The following is a 26181-nucleotide window of genomic DNA, read 5'->3' as shown; positions in this document are numbered from 1 at the left end:
TGAAAAATGCCAATCACTATTACATGAAGTCTACAAAATATAACACAGAGGTGTCTTTAAGCCTGAGCCTATTTAAAGGCCTAAGTCAGAGATTCTCAACTTGAGATCTCAGGATTTGAGAAATCAATCAATAGTATGTGAAATTTTGTGTTTATGGGCATGTGTACCTTTTTCTGGGCAAAGAGTACAGTTCTCAAAGATGTTCACAACCTAGAAAAGATTAAAAAGATCTGACCAAAGCATGTAAAATCTTAAGAAACTTGACTTTGCTGCTTTCGTATAGTTTCGTATTCATTGGCATGTGGGATTGCTTCCAACATAAACAATTTTGGTTCAGTTGTTTGTATATAAGATAATACTAATTATGAAAAACAATGAAACACGCACAGAGGTGAACAGAAACTGAAATATTTTGTCCATAACTTCACAGGACGTGGCCACACTGGGTTCGCATTCCAACCTGCAAAACACAAATACATTTTTTTAAATCAAGAAAATTTAAAAAGACAAAAAAAAGAAGAATTCATTGATAATTCTAACTCAGACTTTAACAATGGCAGAAGTTTACTATGCGCAAATACTGTGAAATGCCCGCCAGTGTTACAGCTTTCTGTTACAGCAGATAAATGCCATGTTGGGCAACTATGTCATAGATTTCTGCTCCTCCTTTCTTTTAATGAAATAACGTGACCATTAACGCAAGTAACTATTTATTGTTCACCCTTTTTTTCCTTAAAGACTCTTCCAAGTACCATCCTATGAACAGCTCTTCAGAAAGCCCATTGGAAGTTAAACTATTTAACGTGAAATCCATTAACTGGAATAATTGAGTTTCTTTATTTTTACAATAAATTCACTGAGTAAATAAAAAAAAAGAAAAAGAAAAATAATGAAATAGATTCAATCCCCCTTTCTTCATCATCATCCTGAAATCTATCCTATGTCAATCTTTTAATTTTATTCCTTGCTTATTCAGAGGCCTTTTCTTTTTCTTAATTTTGATGGAGAAAATTACAGGTGCTTCATCCATAGAAAAATGCTGAATGGAAATGTGGAAAACGGGTTTTAAAAGAATAGACATCATCTGCCCCTGACAGTTCTGTCTTGCGGTTTCTTCCAGGATCTAATCAGCAGTCTAGCAATAGGTTGACATAGTATTCAGGCTTAGAATTAGGAAAGTTACATTTGGAAGTGACTAATAACACAGTACTTTCAAAGCTTTGGATTTTAAAGTGTCACACACACAGCAGGTGAATGAAGATGTCAGAGCCAGGCCTAAAGGAGGACCCTGGTAATCCAGCCCTTGGTGTATAACCTTCAAACACCAATAAACAAGATTATCTGGGTTTAACATGTGACCTTTCTCATTTTGACTGGGAGGTCCAGATGTTTTCTCATTTAGCTGCCTGGTTGAAATCTGCTTTAACTGACTGCATTTGGATCTAGATTTGAGATTGCAGGAATGACAGTCTTGAAAACTACATTCTGCACTGGGTGGTGCTGTCTAAACAGTAACATATGGAGACCTATGGTTTAATAATTAAAAATAATTTGTGACCTTACCCTTAATAGATTTGCTAATTATGTCAACCGAATAAGTAAAAATGGGATCACGATAGATATTTCACTATATTCATCAGTCTGGTGGCATTAAAGACATTGACAAGATGTGCTAGAACCAGGCTTTTCTGCACCTGTGTCTACAGAAGCAGAAATCTCAGCCAGGGCCTTTGTTATCCTTTCTTACTCCTCAAGTAATTTCATAGCAGCCCTTGAGAAAATAGGAAAGGCTCTTTGTTAACTTCTGTTAAGTCAGCCTAGGCTGTGGTCATACCTCCCATCCACCGACATTTGAACAAACACTACTTAATGGTCCATTATTACTCTTTTCATTACTTGGAGCTCAGAACTCTTCTCTGGCATTTTTATATGACCTATTCCTTACTTACTATCAGCTTGATTTTCCGGTTCTAGGCCTTCAGGTTGTACTAGTTCTCTCTCTCTCTGAGACTGTATAGAAAAGATAATTCTTTATTTTCTTATTTTGTCTTATGAGAGAACTCACATTCCTGAATGAACCCTCAGTGAACTTCCCCAGGTGCATTTATACCACTGCTGCTTTGCAGTCCAGAGATAGTGCTCATTAACTAATTAATAACCACAGCCTAGTAAAACACACTAAATTATTAGCAGAATAGAAAGTGAGACAGTATGGTCCATAAAAGCACAAAATATGACAAAGAAGTAATATATCCTTATGTATCTGGATCCTTATGGATTTTAGCCCAATTTAGAAAGAACAAAAATCAGTGGTTAGGTATTTGTCTGAAATTGATAATAAAATAACTAAGTATGGGAAATGTCCAATCAGGCCAACTCTTTTATACTTGATTTTTTAACCTTCCTTTCCTACTGTCAAGTAGCAGGTGCCCTTGTGTTTTTCAACAAGCTAGTTCTTGTTAATTTTGTTGAAAAGGAATGAAATCAGTTGTACAGGAACAAAAGGAGTTAAAAATAGTCTTCTGAGCATTTGTCATATGGAAGTAATCATAGCTCAAAAACTATACTTACCATGATGCTTCTTGTAATCGTTGGTGAATGGGTAGCTAAACATTCCCATTTTGAGACAGAGTCAGTATCAGAGTCAGTATCAGAGTCAGTATCAGAGCTATCAATTTTATTTTGTTTTGTTTATCTGTATAGATTTCTTTTTAAAACAGCTTTAATGTGGTTATAATTTACATACTTTAAATGTTCAATTCAATGACTTTTCTAGTAAATTTACAGAGCTGTACAACTACCACCATGTTTTAGAACATTTCCATCACCCTAAAAAACCCTTTGTACTTGTTTGTAGTTGATCCCCATTCTTGCCTGCAGCCTCAGGCAACCACTAATATTATTTCTGTCTCTAAAGATTTACTGTTTCTGGGTATTTCATATAAATGGAATAATACCATATGTAATATTTTGTTTCTGGCTTCTTTTACTTAGCATAATGTTTTTGAAGTTCATCTATGTTGCTGCATGTATCAGTAGTTTGTTTCTTTTATTTCTTTTTTCATAAAATTTTTGAGATGGGATCTCACTGTGTTGCCTAGGCTGGTCTCAAACTCCTGGGCTCAAGTGATCCTCCCACCTCAGCCTCCTGAGTAGCTGGAAACATAGAGAGGCCCCGTCTCTACAAAAAAAAAAAAAAAATTTTTTTTTAAATAGTCCCAGCTACTCAGGAGACTGAGGTGGAAGGATTCCTTGAGCCCAGGAGGTCGAGGCTGCCTGGTGAGCCATAATCATGCCGCTGCACTCCAGCCTGGGTGACAGTGAGACTCTGTCAAAAAAAAAAAAAAAAAGAATATCATTGTATTTATATAGTACATTTTGATTATCAGTTCACTGATGGACATTCAATTGTTTGCATTTTTTAGCTTCTATGAACATTTATGTACAAGTCTTTATGTGGACATAGGTTATCACTGCTTTTGAGCAGATACCTAGAATTGTTGGCTTGTATGGTAAATTTATGTTTAATTTTATAAGAAACTACCCCTATATTAGTTATTGATTGCTGTGTGACAAATGACCCCAAACCCTAGCAACTTAAAACCTATTATCTCAGGAATACAGGCACAGCTTATCTGGGTCCTCTGCTTCAGTGTCTTCCAAGGCTGCTAACAAGATACTGACCTGAACTGTGGTCTCACCTAAAGACTTGACTAGGGAAGGATCAGCTTCCAAGCTCACTCATGTGGTTGTTGTCAGGATTCAGTTCCTGAAGGCTGTTAGACTGAAGGCCTGTTTCTTCACTGGAGGTTGGCCAGACACTGCCTTCAGCTCTTTGCTCTCCAGCTTACTTCATCTGAGAAGCTTGCAAGAAGCACCACAGAGAGAGAGAGAGAGAGAGAGAGAGAGAGATGGAAGTCACAGTCTTTTATAACCTAAACACAGAAGAGACACCTTCCATCACTTTTCCATGTTTTTTTCATTAGAAGCAATCACCTAGGTCCAGCCCACACTGGAGGGGAATATTACACAAGGGTGTGAATGCTAGGAGCCATTTTAGAAGGCTGCCCACCATACTGCCAAACTGTTTTCCAAAATGACTGTATCATTTTACACTCCCACCAGCAACGGATGAGGGTTCCATTTTCTTCACAACCTTGCCAACGCTCTTTATTGTGTCTTTTTTATAGTAGCCATTCTAGCAGGTGTGAAGTGGAATCTCATTATGGTTTTAATTCACACTTCTCTAATGACTGATGATGATGAGCATCTTTTCATTGGTCTGTTGTCCATTCATATAATGTCCTTGGTGAAATGTTAATTCACATCTTTTGTGCATTTTAAAAATTTTATTTATTACCTTAGAAAAGCTAAGGACTACTTTCGTGCATTTTAAAATTGGATTATTTGTCTTATTGAGTCGCAGGATATTTTCATTTATGAATCATGTTTTCAGTGTTGTATCTAAGAAATCTTTGCCTGTCTCAAGGTCATGAACATATTATGTGCCAGCTACTATGCTACGCCTTTATATACATTATTTTGCTTGATTTCATTACTGTAACAGCCCTATTAGGTGTAGATATTATCATTACTGCAACACAAATGAGAAAATTCACGGAAGTCAAATTACTTGCTGAGGTCACACAGCTAGTTAGTACAATTTGAAGCTGGGTTCTGTCTTACTCCAAAGCCCATGCTCTTTTATCAGAAACTTTAAAAAAAAAGTCATTCAACTCTATTTTCAGTGGAAAAAATAAGTTAAATACCATATTGTTCCTTCCCTGTAATTACCAATACCCATCTGATATTACTTGAATATTGTTAGTAGAAACCTCTCTGTGATCATTAGAAGCTGCTGTTTGAAATAGAAAGGACATAGATTCCAGTTTGTTGGCCAGATTCCATTCTAGTTTTATTCTGCCAGACGATATTCCCTCTGCAGTTTCCGGTAGAGCTAGGATGCATCTTTGCTTGCAGCCTTGAAGTATGTTACTGGGCAGCTGTTAAGCAGTTGTTACACTTTACCCCCAGGGATGAACATGTTCCAGTGACAAGATAGCTCATTCCCTTGTGTGCTTTTAATGATGTACATTCACCCAGGAGAAGTCAGTGCTGAGTTTCTTCTATTATTTCTCAGTGCTCTAATTCCATTACTTGAGAACCAGGGAAGAAGGAAGGGAAGAACCAGAGGTGGGTAAAAGTCTAAATAATATGTTACAGATGGTAAATGTTAATTTTTTTATTTTGTATTTTAACGTAATGCTAAAAAGAGCAAGAATCTTCTAATTCTTAATCCTTATACTCATTTCCTTCTCCTCCAAGAATCCTTTATACCCTTTGGGTCTGATTGTTATACCTTAAGTTAGAAATAACAATTTATTGTTTCTCTCTATCCTGGGGTAATATGCTAGCTTTAGGCAAAATTGCAATCTGTACAATTTTTAAAAACACTGTCAACCCTAATTTTGTACCTGAAGCAAATAATAGTATAGTTGTTCACGCTTTCCTTTCCTCCTTCTTATCTTCTTTCCTTCCTTACTTCCTTGTTTGTTTGGTAAGTAGTCACTGAGCTCTGTATCAGTGCTAAATGTTGATAGAAGCAGCATAATATACAGACGTTGACATCAAACAGCCACTATGTAGAGAGGACAACGGGGAATATTATAGGAAAAGCGGAGAAGAAATGGGAGAGATAATGAGCTTGTTTGCAACTTGTTGAGTTTGAGAAAGTATTGGAAATTTAGGAAGTGATTGTACATGTCAGGAAGTATATGTCTATGGCTTTCCAGGTCTACTGGAAATAAAAATTTGAGAATCAACAGCAATAAAAACTTGGATCAGGAAACAGAGTATGTAAAGTGAAAAGGCAAAAGTTTCAAGAAATAGACCCTAGGAAATAATTCACATCGAGGAGACAGAGAAAGAGGAATAAACAGAGGATGTAAGTAAATAAGTGAGGTAGGAGTAGAACCAGCAAAGAATAAGCTAAGGAAAGAGGTTTAAAAAGCAGGGACTGGCCAGTGGTATCCTGTTGCAAAATGGTGGAGCAGGAAGGGCAGAAACCAGACCACAGTGGGCAAAGAAGTCAACTAGAGGACTGGCTAGCACTGTGGGCCATGGGCCTTATTCTGATGCATTAAGAGAAACTACATACTGCATGACAGCATCAGAATCTTGTTGACAAGTTAGGGGTATATTGTGATTTACTACTTCTTCCCTGCCTGGCCTAGTTATCATCACTAAATTGGTTCAGGCTTCCCAAGAAGTTCATTCATTCATTCATTCATTCAATTTCTTTTTTTTTTTTTTTTTTTTGAGACGGAGTCTCGCTGTCACCCAGGCTGGAGTGCAGTGGAGCTATCTTGGCTCACTGCAACCTCCGCCTCCTGGATTCAAGCAATTCTCCTGCCTCAGCCTCCTGAGTAGCTGGGACTACAGGCGCGTGCCACCATGCCCAGCTAATGTTTTGTATTTGTAGTAGAGACAGGGATTCACCATGTCAGCCAGGCTGGTCTCGAACTGCTGGCCTCAAATGATCTGCCCGCCTTGGCCTCCCAAAGTGCTGGAGTGTTGGGATTACAGGCATGAGCCACTGCACCCGGCCCATTCATTCAATTTCTAAAGTAACGAGGCCCTTGTTAGGTTCTGGGGACACAAATATTATTTAAACCTGGTCCCCACCTTGAAAATACTCCTAGTCTATATGGGAAATAAATACACTAATTGTGATATAACACAAAACATGCTACATACACCAAGAACTACTTATGCTCTGGATATAGAAGACTTTTTCATTCCTTCCTTTACCTGTGACCCTGAGTTTGGTATTGTGACAGAATGTTTTTTAGTCAATTTAATTGTATTTGGATGACAGTTTTTGAATTTTACTGAGAATTGTATTTTAACATGCTTTAAACTTTTTCATTCCTGTTTTAAAAAAAGATAGAGTGGCCGGGCGCGGTGGCTCATGCCTGTAATCCTAGCATTTTGGGAGGCCGAGGCGGGCGGATCACCTGAGGTCCAGAGTTCGAGACCAGCCTGACCAACATGGAGAAACCCCGTCTCTACTAAAAATGCAAAATTAGCCGGGCATAGTGGTGCATGCCTGTAATCCCAGCTATTCTGGAGGCTGAGGCAGGAGAATGGCTTGAACCCAGGAGGTGGAGGTTGCTGTGAGCCAAGATCGCGCCATTGCACTCCAGCCTGGGCAACAAGAGTGAAACTCCATCTCAAAAAAAAAAAAAGATAGAGTGAATATTCTATGCAAGGGAATTTTGAATGGAAAAGGAAGTTTTTTTTCTTTTGGATTTACAAATGAAGTTTCTACCAGGTAACTACTTTAGTCTAGCTTGTTTAGGCAACATCTAAAACTTCAGCCTCTTTAAATGTATTTTCATCCATTATTTTTTGATGGGTAGCAGTTATTTCTCAAAAATACAAATACAAAAGAGTTTAATACGTAGATGAAAATAATAGAAAAAGTAATTGTTATAATGGGCAGAAATGAAACAATATACTTGTAGACTCTTTATAGTTAGAAAGACCTTTCGTACATCATGGCCTTCAGTCCTCAAAATTCTAGATAAAGAATTATACCTGGCCCCGTGACATTTGAAGAGCTTAGCCCAGCTGAGCAGCTGGAACCTTACCCACTGCTGATGTATATTGTATTTCTGTTGTAAAAGTAGTAAATCTCCCCTTCTTCTAATGGGGAAGCAAAGAATTGCACTGAAATTATTAAACAAAATTATTTTTATTATTATGCCCATGAATTAGCTATTTGATAGTCAGATAAGGCAAAGATTAACATTATTAGTAAAACTGAGGGTAGTTCCTTTGCAAATGAAACTTTTTACATGCTAATGCTCTTGCATTTGAAGTGATGTGATTTACTGATGGCCAGTTTAGATTCTTTTTTTTTTTTTTTTTGAGACAGGTCTCACTCTGTTGCCCAGGCTGGCTGGAGTACAGTGGCATGATCACAGCTCACTGCAGCCTGGACCTCTCCAGGCTCAGGTGATCCTCCCTTCTCAGCCTCTTGAGTAGTTGGGACTACAGGCATGCTGTATTCCCAGCTATTCCCAGGTATTCTACCATACCTGGCTATTTTCTCATGACCTTAATTTTTTTTCTTTTTTTTTTTTTGAGACAGGGTCTTGCTCTGTCTCCCAGACTAGAGTGCAGTGGCATGAACACAGCTCACTGCAGCCTTGACCTCCTGAGTTCAAGGGAATCCCCTGCCTTAGCCTCCTATGTAGCTGGGACAACAGGCACACACTATCACACCTGGCTAATTTTTTCATTTTTTGTAGAGACAGGGTCTTACTTTGTTGCCTAGGCTGGTCTCAAACTCCTGGGCTCAAGCAATCCTCCCACCTCTGCCTCCTGAAGTGCTGGAGTTACAGATGTGAGCTATTGCACCTGGCCAAGAATGTATTTCAATGAGAACTTAAATCTATAGAATTTTATCCAAACCTGTATTGAGATATCAGTATTTCATCTCTCTCTCTCTTTTTTTTTTTTGAGATGGAGTCTCACTCTGTCACTCAGGCTGGAGTGCAGTGGCGTGATCTCGGCTCACTGCAAGCTCCACCTCCCAGGTTCACAGCATTCTCATGCCTCAGCCTCCCGAGTAGCTGGGACTACATGTGCCCGTCACCACGCCCGGCTAATTTTTTGTATTTTTAGTAGAGACAGGGTTTTGCCATGTTGGCCAGGATGGTCTTGATCTCCTGATCTCGTGATCTGCCCGCCTCAGCCTCCCAAAGTGCTGGGATTACAGGCATGAACCACTGCGCCCAGCCAGTATTTCATCTCTTGTTAGCCTGATTCACCTTTTCCAGTTTTTTCCTAATTTAAAAATAGGCATTTTCAAAATTAACAGATGTTCATTATTTTAAATCTTAAAAGAGAAAAAAAGAAAACATAATAGATTTTATAAATCAATGACCAAAAGTTTAGTTTCTATTGAAGCTTTATAATTTTACTGGTTAGCAAATATTAAAACTTTCCTTACTCTTTAGTTCTAAAAATATCATCAGTTTCTCTCTCTCATTACTTTACATACAAAAATGTAAATTAGAAAATGAAAATGACCCGTCGCTTCAGTGTTCTTCTTCCTAATACAAAGAGGTCATTGTGGGAGAGAAGTATAGACATTAATTTTATAAGGAAAACTGTTCTAGTTCATCTGTTTGTGCTAGATTGGGTGACAGTAACAAACTTTGTAGACTGAATACCTACAATACATATATTTCCCATTTTGCTCTTTAGTGCTTCAAGCTTCTAAATCCTATTAACAGCTGTCAAAACCTGGTAAACTATTTAGATGCTTTCACAATTTGTTTAATTGGATAGTTAGAAAATGGCATGCTAGAAAAGCCCACCCCCCCTTTCTTTTAGCCTGGCTGAACATCTGTAGCATTAGGGCCTCATTATCTCTGAATTGGCATAGCAAATCAGTGGCATCATTAAAATGCCACATTAAGATGATTAAGCTTCTTTGTTATCCAGTTGACTTTTGCATTTGCTGAAGATTTCATGGTTATGACCCCCGATCCTTGTAAAACACTTAAATAACATCACCCTTTTGTGCCTTCCCTAACAGCCTCTATCTTGTTTTGTCCCTTCTCACAATATCTCTGGCAGACCTGAGGATATTACTTCCAACTTTGTCCTTCTTAGAGTTGGATTCTGAGATCTCATAGTTTAAGGTGGAAATTCAGAATCTCTTTTTTCCACTGGGAAATTCCTAGTACCAACATGCTCTCCAAGATACCCAAGTTGTCTGTTCTGTTTGCCATCTTTGATAGGTTCTTCTCTCCAACTGAGCATTTTATGTGCCTGTAAAAACAAACTGAAGCACAGTTGGCTGAGACTGCTATTGCCCCTGAAGGATTTAGATGTTGGATCCTTTCCAGGACCCATTGTTTTTGCAGTGTCTCAGGTGAAACCAAAAATGTCTACTCTGGAGTACAAGCCTTTCATGTGATAACCATCACCCCAGGAAATGAAACCATGTGCATCAGCCCCAGTGAGCCAAACCTTTGTTCTCTTCAGCCTACAAAATTCTCTCTGGGGTGTGTGTGTGTTCGTGTGTGTCATCTTCCTAAGAGGCCTGAAAACATAGACAAAGATGGGAGCAATTGTACCCTAGAGTAGCTCCTTTAGAAAGAAGTTTAGTTTAATCTCGTTTCCTATGGGTTAGATTCAATTTAGACATCTTTTCCCCACCTCCGGGAATGTATAGCAATTACTTTTATCAGCAATTTTTGGTTTGGTATATTCTTTTCTCCACAAGTTCAGTTATAAAAAATGTATTCAGGAAGCCTTTAACTTTTTTTTTATTATAAAATAGATCATATGTACAAAAAGGCAAGTATAATTACATGTATAGATTAAAGAATAATAAGAAAACATCCATACACCCACCACCTGACTTAAGAAATAAACTTTTACCAGTGTCTATGAGGCTTCTTGATAGTCTTCTAAGTGTCAACTTAAGATGTATGTCTAAGAAACCTGATATATATTATAAGAAGATTAGAACTTACAAAACCAAAACATGAAATTATTCATACTATAAAAGGTTTATTCACTTTACAAAAGACTTCAGGATACGATCAGGCAATTCCCCAAATATATTCAAGTATTTGTTGCCAGATCTTTAAGATTTTCTGCCTTTATTAAACGAACGGGTGTTGCCAGTCACTGACAACTGAAATCAGGGCAAAATAAACATTTCTGAATGTAGAATGTTAATCAGCAGGACAGTGTTATTGGTTTTGCATGAAACATTTTATGAACACATCAACTACATAAAAGCAGATCTGTAGCAATGTAATTATATCATACTAAATATAAAGCAGAATAAGACGGATGTATGAGAACAAAGAAACATAATTTTTTTTCTAGTTAAGGGTATCAAGGAAGACTTCATGGAAGAAGTGGCATTTAAACTGCATGTGGAAGTTTGAATACACTATTGAAATGGTAGAAGGATATTTTAGGTGTGGGAAAGGCTGGAGAAGAGGCTTGGAGAACTGTGATTAGTCAGGTTGCCGCTGTGCTTCTCAGACTTTAATGTGCGTAAGAATCCTTGAGGATCTTGTTAAAATGCAAATTCTGGTCCAGTAGGTCTAGGTTGAGGCCTGAGCACCTGTATTTCTAACAAGCTCCCAGGGGGTTGCAGAACTGCTTATCCAGGGACCTCACTTTGAATAGTAAAGTTCTAGTATAGAGAGAAAGGTGATTCAAGAAGACTGAGAAATGAGATGATTAAGTAGTCCTGGGGCAAGTTCTGGACAGGTGCTTGAATACCTCATTAAGGAGTTTGGACTTTATTCTATAAGCAAATGAAATCATTGAAAGTTTTAAACAAGAGTTTCATTGCTACAGCATGATTATTCTGGTGATAGGATGCAGTATAACAGAGGTCACATGTGCCGTGGGCCAGTTAGGAGGCTAATGCAATGATATATTCATACACCAGGAATTTATTGGATGTCTACTTTATGTAGGGCACTGCGTCTAACTCTAGGCAGTGGCTCTCAAACTCCATTGTGCATAAGGTTTATCTGAAGAGCATGGTTTTAAACGAACATTTCCAGTCTCCACCCCTAGATTAGCAGATCTATGGTAGGAGCCCCAAATTTTCTATTTTAAAACCACATAACCTCTGGTCTTACAGATACAGGTTAAGCAGTGTCATAGGGAATACTGAGTTAAACACACACACACACACACACACACACACACACACACACACACACACAACACACACACACACACACACACACACACACACACACACACACACACACTCTGTATAGCTTCTGCCCTCAGCTAGCTTACATATTTATCAGGGAGACTAGGGGAGGTAAGTTCATAAGTAGCCCAGGAAGAAGGAGCAGGCTATTTTCCAGCTGGGGTAATCAGGGAAGGCATGGTAGCCCGGAGATAGCATATTAGTTTGACCTTTAAAAATGTGTAGGACAGTGGCCAGGCGTGGTGGCTCATGCCTGTAATCCCAGCACTTTGGGAGGCCGAGGCCAGTGGATCACAAGGTCAGGAGATCGAGACCATCCTGGCTAACACGGTGAAACCCCGTCTCTACTAAAAATACAAACAATTAGCCAGGTGTGGTGGCAGGCACCTGTAGTCCCAGCTACTTGGGAGGCTGAGCCAAGAGAATGGCATGAACCTGGGAGGCAGAAGTTGCAGTGAGCAGAGATCGCGCCACTGCACTCCAGCCTGGGTGACAGAGCAAGACTCCGTCTCAAAAAAAAAAAAAAATGTGCAGGATGTGTAGGACTTGCACCTGTGGCCATGTTGAGGAAAGATCTTTTAGGCAGTGGAAATAAGTCTACTTAGAAGTTCTTTAGTTAAAGATCTAACTAGTCAAAATTAATATGCCAAAGATAGGTTGAGGCCAGATCCCGAAAGGCCTTTTAAATTATTTGTTTCTGAATTTGGACTTTATTTTGTTGGCAGTGGAAAATATTGAAGAATTTTGACAGGGCTATGACATGACTAGAGCTAGAATTTAGGAAGAACAATCTTGAAGCAATGAACAAGATGGGCTGGAAAGGAGAAAGAAGGGAGGCAAAGAGAACAGTGCAGGGGATACAGCAATAAGTAGATCATGGAAAAGTCAAAGGGTCTGAGAATTAGGTAATGGGCATGCAAAATACTGGAGTGGAGAAACAGATTAGAGATTGGATACACAGATAGAACCACTGAATGATTGAATGTGGGGCCCAATCAGGAGAAAGGAAAGATGACTGTAAGGATTCTAGCCTCAGTAACTGGGAAGATACATAGGATGCCTTCAGAAATAGAGGACTAAAGAAAGGGAGAGAGATTACACCTAGAGTTATATATATGGGAATTAATCATATAAGATGTTAGTTGAAGCCTTAAGAGTGAATGAAATTGCCATACAAGAGGGGTATAGAGGGAAGAAAAAAGAAGGTTAAGGACAGTATTTAGGATGCAGAAGGAAGAAAAGGGGCAAGGAAGCAATCAAAAAGGCAAGGAAAGAAGGTACATTTTCATTGAAGAAACAGGAGTGCAGGGGCCAGGCACGGTGGCTCACGCCTGTAATCCCAACACTTTGGGAGGCCAAGACAGGTGGATCACCTGAAGTCAGGAGTTCGAGACCAGCCTGGCCAACATGGTAAAACCCTGTCTCTACTAAAAATACAAAAATTAGCCAGGTGTGGTGGCACGTTCCTGTAGTCCCAGCTACTCGGGAGGCTGAGGCAGGAGAATCGCTTGGACCTGGGAGGCGGAGGTTGCAGTGAGCCGAGATCGCACCACTGTACTCTAGCCTGGGCAATAGAGTGAGACTCTGTCTCAAAAAAAAAAAAAGAAAAGAAAAGAAAAGAAAAGAAAAGAAATAGCAGTGCAGAAGAACAAGGAAAGGTGAGTGGTCAGTAGTGTTGAGGACTACAAAGAAGTTGGGGAGAGTGGCATACCAAAAGGCTCTGAATCTAGGAATCAGGAGATTATGGTTGGTGATATTCAAGGGAGCAGATTAAGTGAATTGTGGAGGCAGAAGCCATATTACAGAGAATTCTGAGTCCTTTTTGAGGCTGTAGAGGCAGAAGCATAGTTTACCTATGTCTTTTTTTATTTTTTTCTTGAGACGGAGTCTCACTTTGTCACCCAGGCTGGAGTGCAGTGGCAGGATCTCGGCTCACTGCAACCTCCACCTCCCAGGTTCAAGCGATTCTCCTGCCTCAGCCTCTTGAGTAGCTGGGACTATAGGCGCACACCACCAGGCCTGGCTAATTTTTTTTTATATTTATTAGAGATGGGGTTTCACCGTGTTAGCCAGGATGGTCTCGATTTCCTGACCTCATGATCCACCTGCCTCAGCCTCCCAAAGTGCTGGAATTACAGGTATGAGCCACCACTCCTGGACCACCTGTGTCTTAAATCTGTCTAGAAAGGAATGTTGAGGCCGGGTGCAGTGGCTCACGCCTGTAATCCCAGCACTTTGGGAGGCCAAGGTGGGTAGATCACAAGGTTAGGAGTTCAAGACCAGCCTGGCCAAGATGGTGAAACCCCATCTCTACTAAAAAAAAAAAAATTAAAAAAATAGCCAGGCTTGCTGGCGGGCACGTGTAATCCCAGTACTCAGGAGGCTGAGGCAGAAGAATCCCTTGAACCGGTGAGGCAGAGGTTGCAGTGAGCCGAGATCACACCACTGCACTCCAGCCTGGGCAACAGAGTGAGACTCTGACTCAAAAAAAAAAAAAAAAAGTTGAGAGAGGATGAATTTAGGTATGATGTGATGAAAGGTGAAACCAAATTGCAAAAGGAAAGGAAAAGAGGAGTTGGCACCTAGAGAGCCTGAAGACAGAGAGTCGATAGATCTTGGAGACTGACTTGATGTAGAAATTGAAAGAGAAAAAGTTCCACAGTTTCATGACTTGGAGACTGGAAGAAGGGTGATGCCATTTGTCAACATAAATAAGACGTAAATTAGAAGGAAGTTTGGGTTCAAAGATGACAAGTTTGATTTTAGACGTATTCATTAGTATTTTCTAATAGAATTTTTCTAAGTAGAACACCCCTTTTCTCTGCTCTAATAAGTCTTCCAGGGAATGGGATGAATCCCTTCATTAGAGCAGGCTAATGCCTTTCCTGGTTTTGGTGGACTGTGTTTGGAGGCTGAGTACTAAGCCTAATATCTCTCAGGAATCTCATTCATACCTTAAATTCTAATTTATTTTATTTTATTTTATCTTTTTTGAGATGGCGTCTCACTCTGTCGCCCAGGCTGGAGTGCAGTGGTACGATCTTGTGTCACTGCAACCTCCACCTCCCAGGTTGAAGCGATTCTCCTGCCTCAGCCTCCCCAGTAGCTGGGAGCCACCATGCCCAGCTAATTTTTTGTATTTTTAGTGGAGACGGGGTTTTGCCATGTTGACCAGGCTGATCTCAAACTCCTGACCTCAAGTGATCCATCCGCCTTGGCCTCCCAAAGTGCTGAGATTACAGGCATGAGCCACTGCGCCCAGCTGGCAATTTATTATGGCTTACCTTGAGAAGGTAACGGAGTTGAATATTAGAATAAATTAGAATCTGGTTGGGCACGGTGGCTCAGGCCTGTAATCCCAGCACTTTGGGAGGCCGAGGCGGGTGGATCACTTGAGGTCAGGAGTTCAAGACCAGCCTGGCCAACATGGCGAAACCCCGTCTTTACTAAAAATACAAAAATCAGCTAGGCGTTGTGGTGCATGCCTGTAATCCCAGCTACTCGGGAGGCTGAGGCAGGAGAATCACTTGAACCTGGGAAGCAGAGGTGGCAGTAAGCCGATCGTGCCACTACACTCCAGGCCGGGCAACAGAGCAAGACTATGTCTCGAAAAATAAAATAGAATAAAATAAAAATAAATTGCTAATCCCCAGTAACCATGCAGAGAGGTCATTCAGGTCATTCATCTAAAACTGGTAAGACTCCAAAGGCAAACCAGCAACTACGTAAGCCCAGAGGACTTCTCTAATGCCCTGTCCCTGTGTCCTTATGTCTCTGGGTCTCAAATACTGTCTTCCTTGCTCTATAGCTGACTCCTAAAGGACTAAAGCTAAGATCTGCTCTTGAGCCAAGATGGTGTCGTATTGAATTCCAGGTCAGGCCAACTAAAGCCAAAATCCTGAGGGAAAGGAGCAGCTCTCTTATGTCCTCTGTTTTCAGAAAGACTCAACACATTGATCTTACTACATTTTAAAGTTCAGTGACCATGGAGTGGCCTGAGTCTGGTCATGTTCACATTTTCTAACCAAAATGGAAAGGATCCTTTACTGCTGGCCTTTTCTATCTGCTGTTTTTGGTTTTAAGTAGCTGAAATTTTCCGTTGAGGTTCTTTTAAACGCCTACATGCAAACTGAAGAGCACTCAAGCTTTGGTGGGATATTACCCACAGCTGGAGTGATGGAGGAAGGGAGGCGGGTACAAGCCTCAGGTGCATCCTTCTCTTAAAATAAATAAATAAATAAAAAATAAACACTTAAGCAAACAAATTCCACTTGAAAGCAGGGAAGACCTATCCAGAGAAAGAAGTAAACCTCTTTCCAAGTAGGAAACAGATATCATTTCTTATATAACCCAGATCCATAGAGTGGGCAAATTTGAAACATGTTGGACTTATCCTACAGCCCTACATCTTTGCTAGTCAAAGAGTGAAAAGTTGTGAACCATGAACTGTGGTAGGAAGCAGTGGAACAGTGTGGCAGCCCTGGCTCCTCTGATGGTGGTTAGGCCCTGTCTTGCTCTATTAAGCAAACACAGTTAATATAGATGAAAGGTAACCTTGATAGAAGTGAAAATTGAAACTTGGGTTGAAGGTAGCAAGCCAGGCACAGCTGCAGTTGTACTTCCTCCTGTGTGGCAAGAGGAGCAACACTTACTGATGTTTTTTGGAAGGGATGTAGTTTTTTAAAATACTTTTTTTCAGAGTGTTTTGGGTTTTAACATTTACACCATTGATGGGAGGGTGTGTAATATAGTTGGTAAGAACCCACTTAGGCCTTATATGTCTAGTGCATGAGGTCAAATCCAAGTAATTGATAGTTCAAGCTTAAGTTTTGCATTCTAATCACACCTCTGCCAGTAACTGGATGTGTAACCTTCGACAAATGACTGAAAACATCTCTGCTCCCAGATTTCCTCATCTGAGAAACAAGAGGGTTGGATTAGATGACCTTTAAATTCCCTTCCAGCCCTACACTCCATTGATTTGTGATTCCTCATGGGGAGGTACAACCTTCGATTTCTAAGGACGAATGGTTGAAAAAGGAAGCATTTATATAGCATATTTTATATATGAAAAATCCCTTACAAATGTTTATTATTCTTACATCAGGCAAATTCTTAGGTTTTACTAGTGTCAGTGCAAGTACATAAATTTGCCTTCTTTGTTTCTTATGTTCTTCATATTTTTCCCACGTTCTTCATATGTTCTTATGCTCTTCATGAAGAGTATTACAGCTCTTCTTTTAAATTTCATTTATTTACATTGCAGCTCTTAAGATAGTACTTGGTCAGCCAACTCACTTGAGCCAGTCCCTCCTCTCCTATCCAGTCCTATTACACAATGCTTGAGTCCTTGAGTTTAGTCCTCCCTAACTTGGGACCTAAGGATCCTTCCCCTTATTTAGATTGAGCCCCACTTACCTGTGTCAATGAAAGTGACTCCTTAGGTTATATGAAAGAATTACTTTTCCTTTTGTCTTTCTCAACACTTTTTCATTAGTACTGACAGCTTCCTCTACAGTCAGTGTTGTACCTTTATCAGCTCCAAGAGAGACAGAGATAAGATGTGTTTTAGCAATTCATATACGTGGAAGGGGAAGAGGCAACGCATGGCTTAAAATTAGAAAAACTACGTTAACTAGTCAACTCTTAATCTTAATGGCTTACATTGGATGTATTTGAAGGATTCAAACAATATTTTCTCCTTGAAACCTAAGAGTACATCACCTTGCCTTTTTAACTGTAGCCACCAAAACAGTACTAGATCTGAGAACCCTTCCTCTCCCCTAGTACTGGAGAAGAGTTGCTCAATGTTTGTTTCATGGCCACTTTGAGCAAACTTAGCTAAAACCTATTATCTGTAATTATCTGGATAGCCTAAAACACTATCGTCTATTTTTATGTGTGTAAGTATATGTGTTTTCCTCTGACTGTGGTTCCGAATTTAAATAACGTGCGGTCATGCTAATGGTGCTTTCTTGTTTTGTAGATGTACAGTGTTTTGTTAGCTTCGTTTGGTATTTAATTGTCAGTTGTGGGTCTCTGCTGTTTGAGCTGCTTTGATAGCTTCAAGTACAGTCATTGTTCATTTCTTGCATTTTCTTCCCTGCAGATGATTCAATGAAAGTGAAAGATGAATACGGTGAAAGAGATGAGAATGTTTTAAAGCCAGAGCCCATGGGAAATGCAGAAGAGCCTGAAATCCCTTACAGCTATTCAAGAGAATATAATGAATACGAAAACATTAAGTTGGAGAGGCATGTTGTCTCATTCGATAGTAGCAGGCCAACCAGTGGAAAGATGAACTGCGATGTGTGTGGATTATCCTGCATCAGCTTCAATGTCTTAATGGTTCATAAGCGAAGCCATACTGGTAAATAGTCTGCTTTTTTCATTCTTCTGAAAACTATCCTAATGCAGCCACATGAGAAATGAAGTGGTGGAATTTGGAACTTTTGGTTACTTTCATTGATTTTTGCTATAATGCTGATGTATCTCTCTCTCTACATTGCCATTTACTCAGTGCTTTTTATTCCTGCCTCACCATGCATTTGGCAAACATATTGCAAATGCTATAAATAAAAAAAGACTGTAGAGAGCACAGTGTTCTAGGTCAGCCAAATACTTTTTCTTCAGTTTCTAAGTAGGAGTTGAATTGTGTGATTTGCTTCTTAGCCATCTTTTGTATATTTTTGCATAACATTTTTAATAAGAGCAGATCTTATTGTATTGGGTTCAAATTTGGCAAATGAAAGGACATAGTTTTTATTTCCAGTTTAAAATAATGTATCTTCAGACAATAAACAGGTAGTCTATAAAAATGCATACAAACACAACCATCGCACTTGAGCCAGTTGATTCCATCCTGCATCTCACATGAAGACTTTAAAAAGGAGAATTTCTAGCCCTCAACACCTTGTAAAGACTTTAGTTTCTGGCTCTTTTTTTAAAGGAGATTATATTCAAAAGGAATACTAAAAACTTAGCCAGGCATGATGGCAAACACTTGTAGTCCCAGCTTTTCTAAAGGCTGAGGTGACAGGCTCACTTGAACCCAGGAGGTCAAGGTTTCAGTGAGCCATGATGGGACCATTGCACTCCAGCCTGAGCAACAGAGTAAGAAGACCCTGTCTAAAAAAAAAAAAAAAAAAAAAGGAGTACCAAGTAATATAAAAACTTAGATCTAGAAAGCACTTCTAGAGCTACTCTTGTTTCTTTGCTCTGATTCAGTATGATACCTAAAATAGCCTTGCTAGTGGGTGCTTTTTCTGTTCTACAGAGGAGATTTCGTAAGTAAGTCTTAGGCTTGCCTTGAAATGCAGCTCCCAACTGATCCCAATGTGAACAGTAACTGTCTAAAAGATGAGCTTTTGCCCTAGGCATCTAATCTGTGCATATGTTTCTCCACTTGCCTGTGACCAGAAATCTCCTTTTTTGTCCTTTTTAAAGGTGAACGCCCATTCCAGTGTAATCAGTGTGGGGCATCTTTTACTCAGAAAGGTAACCTCCTCCGCCACATTAAACTGCACACAGGGGAAAAACCTTTTAAGTGTCACCTCTGCAACTATGCATGCCAAAGAAGAGATGCGCTCACGGGGCATCTTAGGACACATTCTGGTAAGTGAGAGAAATGAGCATTCCATGTCTAGGAACTGCATTCCTCAGAGCCCAGTGTGGAAACTAGAAAGAGTTAAGTAGGAAGGTTTCAATCTGTCATTCTTGTTCTGAAGGGTTACAACAGCAGAGACCTCTAGGGCTAATTACACAACCATTAAGGCACTAATTGCTCTCCGTCTGCCTCAGTGGAGATGATCATCTCCTCACCATCCTCGCACCCCTGGAGAACAACACAGTCAGATAGGAAGAGCCCACCCTATAAAAAATGTCTTTTTAATTTTTGTGAGAAAATTATAACCATCAGTATTTTCTTCTGGTAAACTTTATTAGAAGATTATTTTCCTAACACACACTCTTTCCATTCAAAAGACGAGACAAGCAAATGATGTACAGTTTGTAAATTATGAAAAACTGTAATCTGGATATAAATCATTGTTTGGGGGCTACTTTTTGGCCATTCGGGATAAATTTATTAAATCCAACTTTCCTCTTGATCGGCCCACTTTTTTTTTTTTTTTTTTTAAATAAACATGAGGTCTCACTATGTTGCTCAGGCTGGTCTCAAACTTCTGAGCTCGGGCATTCCTCCCACTTTGACCTCCCAAAGTGCTGGGATTACAGGCATGAGCCACCATGCCCAGCCAGCCTACTTATTTTAAATCTCTAAAAGATTGAACAACAGTAAGGATTTGTAAAAAGGTTTGTGCTGTCTTGATGTTTTTACTCCTTATTTTGACCAAGATAATACTTTTTTTTTCAAGATTTAGAATTTCCGTCCTAGAAAAATAAGACTGAGTTTATTTTCAAATTTGGGACCTCATGTTCTTGATGTTATCTGGCAAAATTTTAATTGGAAAAAAAGGCTTGTTTTTATGTCAGTTCACATCTACTGCTTTGATTAAAACCTAGCCCCAAACTCAAAACTTGTTATAATTCAGCCACTAGGATTAAACAAGTCAGCCCCAACAAAACCCACCATGAGAGATCATAATTGGCAATTGAAGGGTTTCTCTCTTTTACAGCTCATTTTTCAAAGTAATGAATTAAGGATGAGTTTGGTTCGAAAAAATTAGAATAGTTCTCTACTGTTGCCTTTTTCAAGTAAGAAACAATAGTGGGCTTTTTAAAGACAGATTCCAGAGAACCCAATTTATGCAGAAACGTAACATTTTTAGCCCTAGCAAACCTGCATTTGTTTTAATTTAGGATTCCATAAGGATCTTTTAGTGCTTTAAATCCCAAAGCCTCTGTTTTAAACAGAGCAAGAGGAGTTCGAAAATAAAAATTTTAGCCGGGTGCGGTGGCTCACGCTTGTAATCCCAGCACTTTGGGAGGCCGAGGCGGGCGGATCATGAGGTCAGGAGATCGAGACCACGATGAAACCCCGTCTCTACTAAAAATACAAAAAATTAGCCGGGCGTAGTGGCGGGCGCCTGTAGTCCCAGCTACTCGGAGGGGCTGAGGCAGGAGAATGGCGTGAACCCGGGAGGCGGAGCTTGCAGTGAGCCGAGATTGCGCCACTGCACATCAGCCTGGGCGACAGAGCGAGACTCCACCTCAAAAAAAAAAAAAAAAGAAAAGAAAAATTTTAGCCCCTAAAACTGACAAATGCATTGAGTATATTCTATCAACAATCAGAAAGACCAGTCTTGCACAGATAGTTGAAGTTATTACTTACATATTTCAAGCAATAAAACATTTGGGGAGTTGGCAGAATAAAGGTTGCATGAATTGTATGGGTGAAACTTTTCCTTCATCTTAGACATTTAGACGAAGTCATTTTTACAATTCATTTTTCTTTCTTTCTTTCTTTCTTTCTTTCTTTCTTTCTTTCTTTCTTTCTTTCTTTCTTTCTTTTTTTTTTGAGATGGAGTCTTGCTCTATTGCCCAGGCTGGAGTGCAGTGGCGTGATCTTGGCTCACTGCAACCTCCACCTCCCAGGTTCAAGCAATTCTCCTGCCTCAGCCTCCCTAGTAGCTGGAATTATAGATGCCTACCACAACGCCTGGCTAATTTTGTTTGTTTGTTTGAGACAGTGTCTCACTCTGTCACCCAGGCTGGAGTACAGTGGCGCCATCTCAGCTCACTGCAACCTCCACCTCCCAGGTTCAAGCGATTCTTCTGCCTCAGCCTCCCTAGTAGCTGGGATTATAGATGCCTACCACGACGCCCGGCTAATTTTGTTTGTTTCTTTGTTTCTTTGAGATGGAGTCTCACTCTGTCACCCAGGCTGGAGTGCAGTGGTGCAATCTCAGCTCACTGCAACCTCCGCCTCCCAGGATCAAGCGATTCTTCTGCCTCAGCCTCCTGAGTAGCTGGGACTACAGGCTCACGCCATCACGCCTGGCTAATTTTTGTATTTTTAGTAGAGATGGGATTTCACCACATTGGCCAGGCTGGTCTCGAACTCCTCACCTCGTAATCCGCCCACCTCGGCCTCCGAAAGTGCTGAGATTACAGGCGTGAGCCACTGTGCCTGGCTAGTAGAGATGGGGTTTTGCCATGTTAGGCAGGCTGGTCTCGAACTCCCGACCTCAGGTGATCCGCCCACTTTGGCCTCCCAAAGTGCTGGGATTACAGGTGTGAGCCACTGTGCCCAGCCTATTTTTATTTCTATTATTCAAAAATATCCAGGCCGGGTGCAATGGCTCACACCTGTAAGCCTCTCACTTTGGGAGGCCAAGACTTCACCTGAGCCTGTGAAATTGGGGCTGTAGCTAGCTGTGATTGCGCCACTGCACCCCAGCCTGGGTGATAGAGTGAGACCCTGTCTCAAAAACAAAAAAACAAAAAAATCCGTAGTTAATTAGCTCAGTTTTTGTTGTTTCAGCCTAGACTTTGCTATAGCCACGTGGCAAGGATGAGCTAAATTTACCCAAATAAGTCAATGTTCTGAAAAGGCCATCAGTTTCTAGCTGAATGGCTAACTCCCACAAACTACAGCAATCTTTACTTACAGCCAGATGGATGTCCAAAATAAGGAATCCTTTCCTATTTCATTGCTTATACCACATTAACCTCCTTGAAGAATAAAAGGGCCCTATTTTCTTTTTCCCAAAGGAAACAAAAATTTGACCTGGAGCCAAAACACTATGCTAAATGGTAATCACTAAATCCAAATTCTTCCATTTGTGATAGGAGGCGATCCTTTCGAAGAATACTCTGACATAATAATTGATTATAGACCATAACCTTATTTAAGCTTACCAAATTTAAAATATAGATTCAAAAGTATCCAAATAATCTGGCTTCACTCAGCAGTCTCATTTCTAGTGAACAGTTGTCACAGAGTCCCAGTGCCTGACCTGTGTGGAACCCCTGAGGGTCACTGAGTGCCCCTTATGTTCTCCTTCTAGTGGAGAAACCCTACAAATGTGAGTTTTGTGGAAGGAGTTACAAGCAGAGAAGTTCCCTTGAGGAGCACAAGGAGCGCTGCCGTACATTTCTTCAGAGCACTGACCCGGGGGACACTGGTGAGTTCACGCAACACAGGTTTAGTGAGCATCTGCTGTCCTAGGTGGTGAGATACAATAGTAAGTAAAAAGACTCGCGGAGTTTATATTTTACTGGGGGCAGACAGATTATAAAGAAAGTAAATGAGCTAACTGTAAGTTGGAAGGTTAGAGGGTGGTAAGCGCTATTGAGAAAAATGAAGCAGTTGCTGAGGAGTGAGGGTGAGAATCAGGGAAGGCTTCAAAGAGGTTAACATTTTAACAGGCTTCTTAACTGGGTGAGTGAGCCCTGCAGATAACTAGGAAACAGCAAGAGCAAAGGCCCTGGGGCACAAATTTGAAGAAGTGTACATAGTCCTGTGTGTCTGGAATACAGTGAGTAATGGGACCTGAAGCCAGAGAGGAAATGGGAAACCAGATCTTCTCAGGCCTTGCAGGCCATTGTAAAGGCTTTGGCTTTTACTCTGAGTGAAACTAAAAATCTTTAGAGGGTTTTGTACAAAGAGGTGACATTATTGGCCTTCTCATTTGAAAGAATCACTGTACTTGCTTTTGAGAAGAGATTGTATTTGGGGCAAGCTTGGAAATTGGGAGTCCAATTAGGAGGCCATTGCAATAATTCAAGCAAGAGAAAATTATGTCTTGTTAGTGGTAGAGGTGGTGAGAAGTATTCTAATTCTCTGTATATTTAAAGGTAGAGTCAACAAGATTTCCTAACAGATTGATGAAGAATGGAGTTGTCGTTTACAAAAAATGGCAAAAATTGAAGGTAGAGGAGGTTGGGGAGTGGCTAGGGAAGAGTCAATTAAAACTACAAGGATTTTCTTTGCACAGGGCCCAATTTATATCCTTTTCTACTCATATGATTTATTGTGATGCTTTTATTTGGCTTTGGGGATTCGTTGTTTTATTCAGTGATTTGAGTTAGATGCCTACTGGCAATTGGTTGAAACACTAGATGTTCTTCTATATCTCAATTGTGGTTTTATTTCCTTTTAATCCTTTGTTGAAACAGCCTGAAACTTTTTTGTGTCACATCTCTGCAGCTGTCCTTTGTCCCATTGAGTTGGCTATCAGCCTGGTTCTGCAGCTTGGGTTGTCTGACATTTTTATTTGGTAACTTGAACCAATTGCTTATTTAGAATAGGTACAAACCTCATGGGATTTAGTGTTTGACAGCAATTGTTGCAGTTGAGTAGTTTGAATAGGCTAAAACAGAAAAATTACAAAAAGATGACAGAAATAATGTGAAACTCAGGAAAAATGGAGTAGAAATGACTACTTAAACTGTGCTCATTTTGAGTGAGAGGAAACTTTTGTTTTAGATAAAACCTATTGCATGATGTTAGGAGCTGGCCAACTGAATTCTGTTGGCTTGCAGTGCTTCTGCTTTTTATCCTAATGGCATCTTTGGTTTTATCAAGGAGTTGGACTTCTAACTTGATAAAGGAAATCCAACTTATTTGGATAAAGCTTATCCAATAAAAAGAAGTGTTTACTCCCTTATAAAAAACAAACAGGTCAGACACCGTGGTACACACCTGTAGTCCTAGCTACTAAGGAGGCTGAGGCAAGAGGATTGCTTGAGCCCAAGAGCTCAAGCCCAGCCTGGGCAACAAAGCAAGACACCATCTCTAAAACAATAATAATAAAATAAAAAGAAAAACCTAATATTTGGGTTTTGACATCTTCTTCTCTTTGTTTTGCTTTTATCTGAGTCTGCTTACTAGGAAAGATTTCGACATCTTAAGTGGCATGCTTCATGGCAGTCAGGCAGTACTCGCTCAAGACGGAATGTAGGCATCTCTACTTGCAGTTCTGTATTTCAGACAATAGGCAAAGCTCCCACTGTAAGAGATTCCCAAGCTATGAAAATCTATCATATTCCAAGTAGAATCACTGATATTTAAAGATAGAATGAAAGAGAGCATCTGACCCTACTTCTTCATTTTAGAGGTGACAAGACTGAGACTCACCCAAAATTCAGTGACCTACTTAAAATTCACCAGAACTTTAGTTGTTTTTGTGATTAGTCATATTTTTTAATTTTCAAAAACTTGAGACATAACTCACATGCTATAAAATTTACCTTTTTAAAGTGCACATTTCAATAATTTTAGTATATTCACAAAGTTGTACAACCATCACCACTATCTAATTTCAGAATATTATCACCATCCGCAAAAGCAATGCTGTGCTCATTAGCAGTCACTCCCTATTCTCCCTCCATCTAGCTCCTGGCAGCCACCAATCTACCTTCTGTCTCTATGGATTCGCCTGTTCTGGACATTTCACATAAATGGAATCATACAATATGTGGCCTTTTGTGTCGGCTCCTTTTACTTAGCAAAATGTTTTTGAGGCATTTATATATGCTGAAGCATTTATCAGGACTTCATTCCTTTTTATGGCTGGATAATATTCCATTGTTTGGATATGGCACTTTCCATTTATCCATTCATCAGCTAATGGACATTTGAGTCTTTTACACCTTTTCCACTTTTTGGCTTGATTAGCTATATTTCTTAAAGGTTATATATTATCTGGTTTGCAAAAGAAATAGTAACACACATACTAATAGACACACACATATATACATATATGTGTGTCCTGATTCTCCTGGAAGGAGGGGGAAAAATCAGAAAACTACACTCTATAAACAGTAAGTTCAAAATTACTGATTTTGAAGTAAGGTCACCACCTTACTTCCCATTCTCACAACCTTTTTTAGGAATTTCAAATAAGGAAAAGTATCAAAAGTAATATTTTAGCTATTCTCAGTGATATTAGGTGATTCAGGAAATGCTGAAATACAGAGGTTGAGTTAATTTGCATTTCATAGGGTGGTTTGGTGGATGCGTGCACCATACTTTAAGTCTCAGCAAAAAAAGATAAAGGGTTAACTAAGTCAGCAAGTTTTTATTTTTTTTTCAAACAAATATGTTGTAATGGTGGTTTCAGGTTATAAATGTGTAAATTCACAGCTTAATCAAGTTACTGCATCTCAGTTCATACATTACTCTTTTATATTTCAAATAGTTCCTATAATTTTTCCTGAGGCCAAAATTTACAGAATATTTAACCCAACATAAGCCAATTCTTTAACTATTTTGCACCCTTCCATGTATGGTTTCCATTTCTGTTTCCTTCTTAGAATTGGGAGTCCATTGTGGACATGGGGTTCCATTCTGAGCCTGAGCAGGATAGTACATCTTATGCCTCATCCGTCACTTGTAAAGAGGTGATGCTCCGTTGCTGTTGTGCCTGCAGCACTCATTCTTCAAGTGCTTATTGTAAATTGAAGTGCAGCGTAGTGTGAGAGCCAAGCCTGTGGACAAACCTGCC

General features: G+C 39.8%; 1 protein-coding gene across 2 annotated transcripts in view; it reads left to right on the top strand.

Annotated features, from left to right (window-relative positions):
* Positions 1-26181, top strand: part of IKZF3 (IKAROS family zinc finger 3) — a 106865-nt gene that overhangs the window by 53205 nt on the left and 27479 nt on the right. Inside the window, exons 1-4 of one of the 2 annotated variants that reach the window (XM_058445245.1) lie at positions 5156-5193; positions 17880-18140; positions 19217-19384; positions 22741-22857. In XM_058445245.1, the coding sequence (XP_058301228.1) occupies positions 17888-18140; positions 19217-19384; positions 22741-22857 (538 nt within the window). In that variant the 5' untranslated portion in view covers positions 5156-5193; positions 17880-17887. Of the gene's footprint in view, positions 1-5155; positions 5194-17879; positions 18141-19216; positions 19385-22740; positions 22858-26181 lie in introns of those variants that run through there. The other variant, XM_032163496.2, reaches the window with a different exon arrangement.

The sequence above is a fragment of the Hylobates moloch genome, unplaced genomic scaffold (assembly GCF_009828535.3).
Source record: "Hylobates moloch isolate HMO894 unplaced genomic scaffold, HMol_V3 SCAFFOLD_10, whole genome shotgun sequence".
Taxonomy (NCBI): Eukaryota; Metazoa; Chordata; class Mammalia; order Primates; family Hylobatidae; genus Hylobates; species Hylobates moloch.
The sequence above is the reverse complement of the archived record's forward strand: the minus strand, read 5'-3'. Positions and strand labels throughout refer to the sequence as shown.